At 43.5% G+C, this 13,076-nt stretch overlaps 1 protein-coding gene across 3 annotated transcripts; it reads left to right on the forward strand.

Moving 5' to 3' along the window:
• Positions 1–556: 556 nt before the first annotated feature.
• Positions 557–10,440, forward strand: LOC133896772 (uncharacterized). 3 transcript variants are annotated; one of them, XM_062337389.1, is made up of 9 exons: positions 557–713; positions 1,749–1,818; positions 1,898–2,261; positions 3,525–3,596; positions 3,679–3,743; positions 8,971–9,121; positions 9,220–9,297; positions 9,390–9,479; positions 9,879–10,440. In XM_062337389.1, the coding sequence occupies exons 3-9, from the start codon at positions 2,004–2,006 to the stop codon at positions 9,999–10,001; spliced, it is 837 nt and encodes a 278-aa protein (XP_062193373.1). In that variant the 5' UTR covers positions 557–713; positions 1,749–1,818; positions 1,898–2,003; the 3' UTR covers positions 10,002–10,440. The 3 variants fall into 3 exon arrangements, with proteins under 3 accessions (XP_062193373.1, XP_062193372.1, XP_062193374.1); XM_062337388.1 differs by having other exon boundaries at positions 1,901–2,261; XM_062337390.1 differs by having other exon boundaries at positions 1,901–2,261; positions 9,019–9,121.
• The last annotated feature ends 2,636 nt before the right edge of the window (positions 10,441–13,076 follow it).

Consider the following 13,076-nt stretch of genomic DNA (forward strand, 5'->3'; position numbering starts at 1 on the left):
CAGCTTCTCCTTATTGCAGTCCAGGCACTGAATCAATGGTAACCCGGTCGCCAGCTCTTGAGCAAACCCAAATGACGATGAGCTAGGGTTCAAACCCAAGTTGTGCGCTATGGATGATTGCGACATCTTGGGGAGGCGCTACGACTTCAACCAAGGGCCCACGACCATGTCTTGAGGACCGCAACAGAGAGGGAGAGCAGTGTGACACCTTAGGTGGTGGCGGCGACCAACAACTTAGGCGCTGAGAGCTTGGGCGGTGACATCGAGCAACAGCTTGGGTGGCCACAGAGAAAAAGAAATAAGGTTGAACGGGTCTGCCTCCAGGTTTCAGTGAATCAATCGCGGGCCATTGGGTGCAGTATAGTTTGGTCTGGTCCGGTGAAAAGAAAAACAAAATTGAGAAAAAAAAGAGAGTATCATGTTTTGAGAAAAATCATATACACGATGTTATATTATGAAAGATATACGAATTGAATGTTAAATATGGAGATCCATGCAAATGGGGTGTTGAATTCTAGAATCTCTCCCGTCAACCACACGTATTAGTTTATTTATATCCAAAGCACGCGTCGCCCTTCCACCGGCCGGCGCTCTGGGTCCCGACTTCTGCCTTCCGCACGCGTCTCTCATCCATCGTGAGAGATCGCCGGGGCGAGGCGAGGCCAGCAGGGCGGCGCCATTCGTCTACCGCAGCTCCTCCATCGAAGGCAACAGTACGTCAGCGCTCCCCTTCTATTTCCCCTGATGCTGATCGAGAGAGAGTGCGTTTCTGATGGTTTTCTCCCTCACCGTTGCTTCGCTCCGCGCCGGGGGGGGGGGGGGGGGTGGCGAGGGGGGAGGGTCTGTTGTTGCGCCCCGCCGGCCACCTCTGGCGGCCTCCAGAGTTCGCCGGGGTAGTAGATCCGCCCCTGAATATTAGGGGGAATTTTGTAATTTTGTTCTTTTTGTGTTCATCTACTGCTTTGCCCCTTTTGGGTTTGATGGAATTGAAGATAACCGGAGAGGAGAAGCAACATATTATGTGATGGGATTTCATTTTGGAATGGCGATTTTCTTCCGCACCTCTGTTTAGGTTTGGTTTGGATGTGATGGGATTTCATTTTGGAATGGCGATTTTCTTCCGCGCCTCTGTTTAGGTTTCGCTTGGATGTGATGGGATTTCATTTCGGAATGTCGTTTTTCTTCCGCGCCTCTGTTTAGGTTTCGCTTGGATGTGATGTGATTTCATTTTGGAATGGCGATTTTCTTCCGCGCCTCTGTTTAGGTTTGGCTTGGATGTGATGGGATTTCATTTTAGAATGGCGATTTTCTTGTGCGCCTCTGTTTAGGTTTGGCTTGGAAAATGCTAGGTTTTGAGCTGATTTTTTATTTGAGGCAGGCATGTTGTTTGTGTTACATTTGTGTAATTTTTTATTTCTTCCGGTGATATTTTGTGTTACGAATGCCTTATGGTGTTGTGGTTATGATTAAGGACAGACAAATGATCAAATTTGTGTTTGCCCCTCTTGGGTCAAATTCATTATTTACATATTATTATTATTATTTTTTAGTTTCACGAGAGGAACATTACTTTTTGTGCCGCCGAACCAAATCTTTTTTCTTCTTCTTATCCTCATTGGATATGTCTCATGGGCTATTTTATTGTTGAAATGCTTATGTTTTGAAGGGGAAAAAATCAGTTATGAATGCTACTGTTTTCATGTTTATGTTATATCGCCACATTTACTGAAAGTGTAACTTCTGTGCAGAAAGGTGGAGCTCTGATTATTGGTGCCACTTTTATCTTTTACCAAGGACTCTGGTGCCTCATTTCACGAGGTTAGGCAAATTGCTTTATTTGCTTTAGAATCTACTATATAGGCAAAATGCCTGGGTTGACACATTCTTTTCTTTTCAGCAGGATGCTAAGTTTGGTCTAGCAACTAGATTGTAAACTCTGTGCTGATTTAATAACATTTCTGAAAGAATTCTTTTGTTGGAAAGTTTATTAGTAGTTTGCAAAAATGAAGGATCATCTTATGCTCAATGTTGATGACCTAAGCATTCCTGAGTCCACTGAGGTCACCGGGGCAATGAAGAACACACCATCTGGGGAAACCATTGCACAACCACCCTCCACAGCTCATACCGCTTTGGCAGTTGGAGAAAGCATGGTTTCTGAAGAGGAACCTCTTCTGCAGATGGTGGAGTGTCGCATTTGCCAGGAGGAGGACAATACAAAAAATCTGGAGAGTCCATGTGCTTGCACTGGCAGTCTAAAGGTTTGCAATACTCCATTTACTCAACTTTCGATTCTTTTTGTGCTGCAACTATCAATTCAGGGTTTATTGGTTAACCGGCAGCACTTGTGGATAGATAAGGACAACCACATATCCTTAGGCTTTATATCTAATTATCATTTAATGTGTCAAATGGTTTTGTTTGCTTGTTAATTTTAATTTTTGCTTCTTAGACCTTGCAGCACTCTCCTTGAAATGTTGGCTATTGCTTAGAACATTTGTTTTTTTCCTTACGTCATAACTATACTTGGTTTCTCAGACATATTGTACACTATGTTCTTAATGGTATAATTTTCTTTTGTCATCAATATGTAGTTGATGGGTGCTTTGTGGTATTCTGTGGTGTCTTGCTTGGGGTCTTCTTTTTCCTGTCTCTATTTATCTTGTGCATTGAAAATTTAAGACATGGCAGTTTTGTTGACTATTGACGATTGGCCAGTGTGGATTGAAACTAGACTGATTATGCCTCCGTTTCAACAAAACTGAATTCGAATTGAATATTAATTTAATGGACAATGTAACCAGGAAGGCATGAACTAAAACATAGTCACTAGTAATATCTAGGGACATAAGATAATTTGTAGTTCTAGGCATTATGTCGGAATCTATGTACTATTTAATAATTTTTCCAACAAGGATTGCACGTTGCTGAAATATGTGCCATTTCAATGTGTCAAGATATTATAATCTGTCATCCAGACAGAACGATGCATATTACACTTTGTAAGTACTAAGTAGCCACTAGCCAAGGAATCAAAACTTCTTTGTATACAATAAAGGTAAATTTGGCAACATGTTATTAGCATATTTGAACACGGGATCTAACAAAATCCAAGTCTGGAAAAACCATACATATATTTCCTATCGTGTATAGCACTTAGCTTGAGTTGCAGCCAGTACTCCGTGGTATAAAGCTGTTTTCATGATATTATGACTGACTGTAAGTTTGTAACTAGCAAGTACGTGGATAAACTGAATCTTTGTGAACCATGTTCGTACATCCAGCTGAATAGTTTTTTTTTTCAAGTTGGGTATTTTCATTTATCCCCTGTTCTTACATCGAGCCGAATAGGTTTTTACAAGTTGATCCATCCACCATATTTTCCTGGTTTGTTTTGGAAAATAAAATATTTGAATTTTAGTTCCTTATGCAATGCGAATAAATTCATGCATTTTATTTGAGTACTTTGTAAGAGTATTTTCTGTGGATACTACTCTAACGCATTTTTAGTTCATGCTCTGCAGTATGCTCATCGGGCTTGTGTACAGCGGTGGTGCAATGAGAAAGGAGATGTAACATGTGAAATCTGTCATGAGGTAATTTAAGTTTTAAAGAAATATCTATGATGCCATTTTCTGACAGTTATCCTGAATTTTGATTGAAAAAACCTGCCTGCAGCCTTATGAACATGGGTACACTGCACCTCCCAGACCTCATCCGGATGAAACTACCATTGATATAAGGTGGGGCATAGTGCTTTTATTATTCAAAACTTGCGCCCTGTGTTGGCCGGCGGCAAGGAGGGGGAGGAGGTGGCGGTGCTGGTGGTGCGTGGTACTGTTCACGTCGGTGAACAGTACCCGCGAGTGGAGGGAAAGGAGGGAGGCGGCGGCAGCAAGAGGGAGAAAGGAGTTCAGGGGAAAACCCTAAACTTTTTTTGATTTTATTGATAGATGTCTTCCTCTATATATTGAGGAGAAGACTTACCGCTAAGAAACTAAATATTGGATCTTATATATATGATTACAATCTTGATTACATTCTTAAAATAAAACCTGCTAATTATATCTAATGACACGTGGACCAACCAGGTCCACCCTAATATGTGATGGTTTTAGCCCGCCACCTTGCTCTTCTTGCGGCTATATTGCTGGCCGACCATGACATCTCTCCCAGCCCGCTGAAGCAGCTCGTCCTCGAGTTGCAGTTTAGGATATAGGTGTCGGATTGCAGAAACATTTTCCCATGAAGTTTAGGATGTCGGTTGATCTTTCCATTGAATTAAAACTTGGAGATCTCCTCGATAGCGTCTAGCGCGTAGTACTTTATCTAGATATGGTACGACGCGTCCCTCATGAATAACTGGTAGCTCAGGCAGAGATGAATGCACCGGTCCATTGTATTTCTTGGGAAGACCAACATGAAACACATTATGAATGCGACTATCCGATGGCAAGTCCAGACGATACGCTACCTCATCAATACGTTCCAGAACTTGATAGGGTCCATAATAACGAGATTGTTTGCCTTTTGGAGCAATAGCAATTACAACTGCAGTCCATGTGAGCATGCGTAACCAAATCCAATCTCCGATAACAAATTCCAACTGATGATGATGTTTATTATAATAATGGCGTTGAAACTCCTGAGCCTGAAGAAGACGTTCCCGAATAGAAGACAAGAAGGCATCGCGTTCTGCCAAAATGTTATCCACAGCTGGAATTCGAGCATTACCGGTGTCATAAGATTGGAGGACCGGCGGATCTCGACCATAGATCACCTTGAACGGTGTCTCCTTAAGAGAAGAATGAAACGATGTGTTATATCAATATTCAGCCCAAGGGAGCCAACGAAACCAATCTTTAGGTTTGTCCCCTGTGAGACAACGAAGATACATCACAATGACTTTATTGACCGCCTCATATTGCCCATCTGATTGTGGGTGATAGGTGGAACTCATATCCAACTGAACTCCAGAGAGCGAATAGTTCCTTCCAAAAGCGGCTCGTAAAGATGACATCCCGATCACTCACAATAGATCGAGGCGTCCAATGAAGATGAACAATGTCATCAAAGAAGGCACGCGCCACCATCGGTGCTGTAAATGGGTGAGCCAAGGGTATAAAATGAGCATATTTAGAAAAACGATCCACTGGTGAGCCAAGGGTATAAAATGAGCATATTTAGAAAAACGATCCACTATTGTAAGAATAATGGTTTTTGCTGGCAACTTTTGGTACACTCTTAATAAAATCCATAGCAATGTCATCCCATATTTGACATGGCACATCCAAACTTTGTAGAAGACCTGTTGGATGAAGATGTTCGGTCTTGTTTCTTTGGCAATTGGATCAATCTCGAAAAAATTATGAATCGCACGAAGAGCACCTGGAACATAAAAATCGACACGAAGGCATTGAAGTGTCTTTTGAACACCCTAATGTGCTGAAACATGAATACCATGAAGGACTGTTTGAAGCAGCGGGCAATTTGTTGGAAGATAAACATGTTGTACAGAATCAACCCATTTGATACTTCCCATGGAAGAGTGCGGGTGCCGGACTGAATTTCAACTAATAATTGACTCATGAAATCATCATTCAATATAAATTGCCGAAGATCATCGAAAATTTGAAATTCCGAAAAAGAGATAGCACATAGGGAGATATTGTTATTGACTTGGCGAGATAAAGCATCAACCATTGTGTTGAACAGGCAGGCTTGTATTCCACAGAAAAATCATACCCAATAATTTACTCACCCATTGAGTTTGTGGAATAGTAGAAGGGCGTTGATCCAATAGATACTTGAGGCTATAATGATCTGTGCGAATAAGAAACTCATGCCCCCATAAATATGGGTGCCAATGGCGCACAACTTGAACGAGACCAATTAATTCCCTCTCGTACGTGGCCAGGTTCGCATGATGGGCCGCCATAGGACGACTGTAGAAAGCCAAAGGTCCTGATCCCTGATGTAGAACAGCGCCAATCCCTGTTCCCGAGGCATCACATTCAATGATGAAGAGGGCATTGAAATCTGGTTATTGTAGAATAGGAGTTGAAGTCAAGGCTTGTTTGAGATGTTGGAAAGCGAATGTGGCCTCCGTTGACCAAAGAAAGCCATCTTTCCGCAATAATCGAGTGAGAGGTTTAGCAATATGGCCATAATTGTGGATGAACTTGCGATAGTACCCCACAAGGCCCAAAAAATCACGTAGTTGTCAGACGGATGTAGGGACGGCCCATTGAGAGATGGCCTCAATTTTCTGAGGATCAACTGCCACTCCTTTGCTGAAATAATGTGGCATAAATAGGAGACTTCGGAAGAACCAAATAAACATTTAGATTGCTTAAGAAATAAATGGTGAGACCGTAAGGTAGCAAAAACCTGGCGAACATGCTGGAGATGTTCAGCCCAAGAGGGGCTATAAATCAAAATAACGTCGAATATAACCAAGGTGAATTTTCGAAGGTACGGAGCCAAGACGTCATTCATAAGAGCTTGAAAAGTTGCCAGGGCATTGATAAGACCAAACAACATGAAGAGAAACTCAAAATGGCCATGATGTGTGCGAAAAGCTGTTTTTTAATGTTAGTTGTATGCATATGCACCTGATGGTAGCCTGAACGAAGATCTAGTTTAGTAAAATACTTGGTGCCATTGAGTTCATTCAAGAGTTCTTCCACCATTAGGATGAGAAATTTATCCTTAATAGTATAGTCGTTTAGTTCACGATAATCCACATAGAAGCGCCACGAGACATCATGCTTTTGACTAATAATACCGGCGAAGAAAATGCTGATGTGCTGTAGCGAATAGTTCCATTAGCCAACATCTCTATGCATTGGCGCTTTAGTTCATCCTTCTGCAACTGAGGATAATGATAGGGGCAAACAACAATGGTGATAGAAGGATCTTTAAGGTGGATATGATGATCATACCGTCGAGGGGGTGGAAGTCCTGTAGGTACATCAAAAAGATCTTGAAATCCACGCAGTAAAGAGTCCATATCTGTGGAGAATGCGTCTAGGCAATAGCTGTGGGAAGTATGGTGATTACGACTGTGCCAAGTTACTTGATGATCTGCTCGTCGGAACTTCATGGAAAGTGATTGGAAATCCCAAACAATGGGGCCAAGTGAACTTAACCACTGAACGCCAAGAACCATATCAAATCCTCCCAATGGAATAATATAAAAGTCAACCAAAAAGTTCTCCTGACGTATGAAGCCCATACTGGTGATAGAATCGCCGTTAGCGACAGCCACGCGCATACCATGTCAGAGAGGAGATACTGGAAGTTGGAGACGATGACACATATCCTCACTTATAAACTTGTGTGTAGAGCCTGAATCCAGTAATGCTTGCAATGTACAATTGTTGAGGTGTACTTTCAGTTGCATTGTGTAGGCTGTATTTATCCCAGTAAGAGCATGTAAAGAAATTCGCACATCGTCCGTTGTTGATGTTCTTGTCATAGTGAGTATGTCTGTAATTGGATGTGAAGGAGTGGAGCGACGTTCGAAGGCTCGGGCTAGAGCAATGGTGTCTTCCAAATAATGGGGATCTTGAAGTTCCACCTCCAATCTAATAATGTCTGATAGTACCGTAGTATATAATTTGGCTTGGTGAGAATCCAAATCATCCACCTAGTTGAGAAGCTGAAAGAAAACATCCGTAAAGGTAGCCACCGTTCCTAATTGTCGGAGGCAAATAAGAGCCCCCAACAGATTATCGCGGGGAGGGGGCTGAAAACGATGATTAATGGCAGCCACAAAACTGTCCCAATTCGGTATGCCCTCATCGCGTTCCAAGCGCATATGCCATTGGAGTGCACTATCGGTGAGATGAAAAGATGATAGAACCACTTTATCCGAGTCCGGGGTATATTGTCCCTGGAAGAATTTTTCACAGCGATGCAACCACGGAAGAGGGTCCGTGGAGCCATCAAACTCGGGAAACAACATCTTATAAGAGGAGGAAGACCCTGTAGAAGGTTGTGAAAACACCTCAATGCGACCCCGAGATTGAGGGTGGTCATGGATCTCAAAGCATCCTGGATTGGAGTCGGCAATGAGGAAGGCTTCCAATGCAGCCGCAAACGCTGGTGATCATCGTGGAAGGGGACAGAAAATCTTAGGTGTCTCCTTTGAAGTCTGTGGAGTGGCGAAGTCGGCGAACAACGCATTGACACATTGGCGAAACTTGCGGCAAAATTCCTCAGGTTGTTTGCAAAGATCCGCCCGTGAAGGCGCAGGATTGGATCCTCCATTGATCTCCATGAGTGGACTAGACACCAGAGGTGTCTTTGATACCAAATGTAGTTGACGCTTGTTGGAAGGGGGAGGGCAGCGTAGATCGTTGTCGAAGGAGGTCGTAGGGCGAGGTTGGAGGGCCTTCTTGCGCCCTGTGTTGGCCGGCGGTAAGGAGGGGGAGGTAGTGGTGTACGGATATGGTGGTGGTGTGGTACTGTCCGCGTCGGTGAACAGTACCCGCTAGCGGAGTGGGAGAGGAGGGAGGCGGTGGTAGCAATAGGGAGAAAGCAGTTTAAGGGGAAACACTAAACCTTTTTTGATTTTATCGATAAATGTCTCCCTCTGTATATATAGAAGAAGACTTGACCTCTAAGAAACTAAAGATTGGATCTTATAGATATGATCACAATCTTGATTACATTTTTTAAAATAAAACCTGCTAATTATATCTAATGACATGTGGGCCAACCGGGTCCACCCTAATATGTGGCAGTTTCAGCCTGCCACCTTGCCCTTCTTGTGGCTATATTGCTGGCCGACCATGGCACTACCATTGATATAAGGTGGGGCATAGTGCTTTTATTATTCAAAACTTGTATGCAAGAGCACTATTTGTAACTTATAAGCTGTTTCGTTGCATACTTACTGATGTTTTTTTGGTAATAAATTCGCATCTAATTACCAGTTACCTCTCATTTATTTGCGGCTTATAGTGGCGGCTGGACCATTACTGGTACTGCATTTGACTTGCGTGATCCTAGGATCCTTGCGGTGGCACAAAACCACATTATGGAAGCTGAATATGATGACTATTCTGCCACAAATGCGAGCACTGCTGCCTTCTGTCGCTCTGCTGCTCTTGTTGTGAGTCCCCACAGAACAGATGTATTTAGATTGATGGCACGCGCAACAACAGGGCTTGCTTATTTGTTTCTAACATCTGTATTCCTTTTTGTGTTCAGTTAATGGCTCTCTTATTATTGAGACATGCACTGACTCTAACTGATGAAGACGACGACGATACTTCTGCAATGTTTTCCGTAAGTGAATGAACGCCCTTGAAAATATGCTTTAGCATCTTCCGGTTAGGTGTTGCCATTAGCACTTGGTATTGATGGTTCATATTTGACAGCTTTTTCTATTGCGCGCTGCTGGTTTTCTGCTACCTTTCTACATTATGGCTTGGGCAATTAGTATCTTGCAGCGACGCAGACAGAGACAGGTCAGTATGTCATTTTGCAATACGAATATCGGTGTATTTCTTTTCTTATATTCTAAGATATGGAGACATCTTATAACTTGTCCACTGCTATGATCCAAAGATAGCAAAATGGACTTGACCTATGTAGCAGCTTAAGAATTATTTAAATTTGATTGCCATGTTCCCTTGGCAAGCAAGATCAGGAACTTCGTTATGCCATTAATCTATTGTCTTGATTCTCAGTAATGGATCTCCTAAACATAGTTGAAACTTATGATTTGGTGCGTGCATGACCCTTGTACCTTGAATGTTGGAAATTGCTCTGAAGGAAATTCAGTTAGAGGGAAAATTTTGCACTGCGTTTGTTAGTTATGCTTTGGTGTAAATCCTTGACCTGTGTTTTGTGTATATTATGTTCAGGAGGCCGCTGCTTTAGCTGCGACGGAGGTGGCATTCATCCTGCAGTCGGAGCAAGAAAGGGGAGTGCATTTCACCATCGCACCGGACTCTCCTGCCACACCTCAGCACGAACCACAGCCTTGAGGGGTAGGGTATGGAGATCTATTGAGGGGGAGTGGCTAGCTGCAGCCGCGGCGACCTCAGATTGCTTGTTTGCACGGGTTTCTTAAGGATTTATGGTTGCTGTCTAGTGCAGAACCAGATAAATTTGTGCCCAAGTGTATTGTCATATCACTGTACTGAGTGTAAAGATGCATGGGAATTGGGATCCCCCAGTTTGTGCTTTGGATTTCGCTAGTGTGTTTTGCGTGTCGGTCAGGGAGTAACAGGTGTATATAACAGAGATATCTGGGTCCAGTGCTCCGCCCCAAAGGTGAAAAAAAAGGGTGCTTCCTCAGGCGGCTGTTTGGGCGGTATCTGCATGTGCTCGCTTACAAGTCAACCAGAACATGTACACATGAATACAAACCCTCTCTTCAGACGAGCGGGATTGCTTTTGGAATTGATTTGGATCCAAATGCTACCTGGCCGTACACGCTTAATAGTTGGGAAACATGGTACATCTATAACAGGGAAAACTAGCAGAGTAATCATTGCGAAGATGTGCGAGGATGACCAGATGTAACTCTTTTCTTGATCTTGCATTATCGTTGGTTGTAGTGCTCACGATGATGCTTCTACGCTCTTCCAATAGATTTTTGCACGAGTGATGCCATGGTCAGTAATGGACTAGCAGGTGTAGGAAACATGCCTTTAGGTCGATTGTCTAAATTACATAAGAGTATATATGTGATTTTGGTGATTAATGATAACATAGTCAATAAGACTAACATGTTTGTCAAGTATATACTTTAGTAGGTCTCATGGATGCAACAAAAGAGAAGTCACCGAAGTCAGAACAAAGAAAGGAATGAATTGAATTTGTTCCATGAATTTTGATGTGATCAAATGGGTTGGATTTTTGTATAATTTTGTAGAGTTCTTCACAAGCTTTCAATAGAGCCCAAGATCATCAAAATCGGAGTTCAGAGCGAAAAGTTATGCCCAAAATACAAAACGTAGTTGTGCGGAAATTTGCCTCACCGGATTATCCGGTGCTCACAATGAATTTTGATGCGATCAAATGGGATGGATTTTTGTATAATCTTGTAGATCTATTCACAAGCTTTCAATAGAGCCCAAGATCATCAAAATCGGAGTTCGGAGCGAAAAGTTATGCCCAAAATACAGTTGTGCTGAAATTTGCCTCACAGGATAATCCGGTGCTCAAAATCAACATAACTCCGGTGCTTCAGAGGAATATCCGGTGCTCAAATCAACATAACTCCGGTGCTCAAATCAACATAAGTCCGGTGCCTCACAGGATAATCCGGTGCTCACAAAATGAACTCACCGGACTAATTTTTGCAGAGAGCTCCAAAATGAACTTATGGGCATAGGATAATCCGGTGCTTTTGTCCGGTGTTAACTAACTCATCACAGGATAATCCGGTGCTCACAGTTGAGTTTGAGTGGGTTCCAACGGCTAGTTTCTCTGATGTACTCACAGGATAATCCGGTGCTTGTACTACTATCATCACAGGATTATCCGGTGCTCACAATTTTCTGAGCTGTTGGGGCAACGGCTAGTTGGCGGGTTTGAGGCTATAAATACTCCTCCACTCAGTCATTTGAAGGGGCTGGAGTCCAGAGAAGTTCATGTACACTTGACAAGACATCCAAGCCACCAAAGTGCTTAAGTGATCAAATCCAAGGCGATTAAGCACACCATTAGAGAGTGATTAGTGCTTGTAGGCCTAGAGAGAGTGTAGCTAGTTGATAGCTGCATAGAGAGTGGATCAAGGAGTGATCCTAACTTGTACCAAGTGGTACGCCGGCACCTTGGAGTCTTGGTGACTCGCCGGTAAGCTTGTTGACCCTCCGACTTGGTGTGGAGAGGCGGCAAGGTATTTGTGCGGGGACGCGGAGATCCTTGCCTTTGTGGCTCAAGCTCCGAAGTGATCACGGCGGTGAGGAACCGGAAGAGAGGCTAGTGGTGAGACTTTGCCTTGGTGGTTTGGTGGCTCATCCGGGTAGATGCCTTGTCTTTGTGACTTGGTGGCTCAAAGGCCGTGATCGGGTGCCGACCGGGAGCATATCTTTTGTGGAGCTCCAACGTGGACTAGGGGTGGCATTCATACCATCGAAACCACGGGATAAAAATCCTTATGCCGAGTTTGTTCTCTCTACCCTCTTTACACTTTCGCATTTACATTCTTGCAATTTACCTTACTAGATAGGTTGCAAGTTTCCTTAATCGGTAGAGTAGACACGCTAGATAAACTTAGAGCACATTTAGATAGAAATTGATATAGGTTTATCTTGTGTTATTTTTTGAGCCGGTTTAGTTCTAAGTGTCCTAATTCACCCCCCTCTTAGGACGTCACCGATCCTTACAGTAGGGCTGTACGTCAAGCCCTCGTAAGGCCATCTCCAATGCATGTGCTTGTATAAAAAAAACCGGTCCTTTCTTGCCACTTAGGATAATACGGTGCTTACTCTTCAGCTTTTCCTTTGTTTCTGTTACGAATCAAAGTGATCAATGCTTAGCAGTTATTCTTGCCCGTTAAGCAATAGGTATCCGTTCGGGAGGGATGTCTACCGAACTGGCATTCTTTCACTATGTATATAAACACACATCTATTAATGGGAAATTTGATGATTTGAATCCTTTTGTTGATTGTCTACTTTACTCTCAATACATTATCAAGCACGAGAATCTCCACTGAGTGAATCAACAGAGAAGAAGAGGTATGAAGGCCTCCATCGATCACAGAAAAGGTGAGAGTGGCAAGGATGAACTTATCTTCGATTGTCGTTGCTCTTCTTCGTCTCCTGCATCAGGAACTCCATCGCCACTTCACGCGTCATCGCCGTGGTCCTCACTTCAATCACGACGGTGGCTACCGTGCTCCTCTGGATCGCGGTCACCGTGGCTTCTACTCTGATGGATGCGGTCACCGAGGCCCACGTTCGCCTTGTCACCCTCCAGTCCGCGCCGGCCCGAGCCACCCGCCTCCAGCTCCAACCATGGCCGACGCATGCGACGCCGCCCCTCCACGCGCCTACGACTTCTACCCCATCCATGGTGTTGCGCCATTCACGTACTCACCGATCGTG

The sequence above is a fragment of the Phragmites australis genome, chromosome 17, assembly GCF_958298935.1.
Source record: "Phragmites australis chromosome 17, lpPhrAust1.1, whole genome shotgun sequence".
In the NCBI taxonomy this organism is placed as follows: Eukaryota; Viridiplantae; Streptophyta; class Magnoliopsida; order Poales; family Poaceae; genus Phragmites; species Phragmites australis.

Coding starts and splice junctions, on each gene's coding strand:
- LOC133896772 (XM_062337389.1), top strand. CDS start 2,004: ATGAAGGATCATCTTATGCTCAATGTTGATGACCTAAGCATTCCTGAG. Junction 3,744..8,970: donor GAAACTACCATTGATATAAG/GTGGGGCATAGT, acceptor TGCGGCTTATAG/TGGCGGCTGGACCATTACTG. Junction 9,122..9,219: donor GTCGCTCTGCTGCTCTTGTT/GTGAGTCCCCAC, acceptor TTTTGTGTTCAG/TTAATGGCTCTCTTATTATT.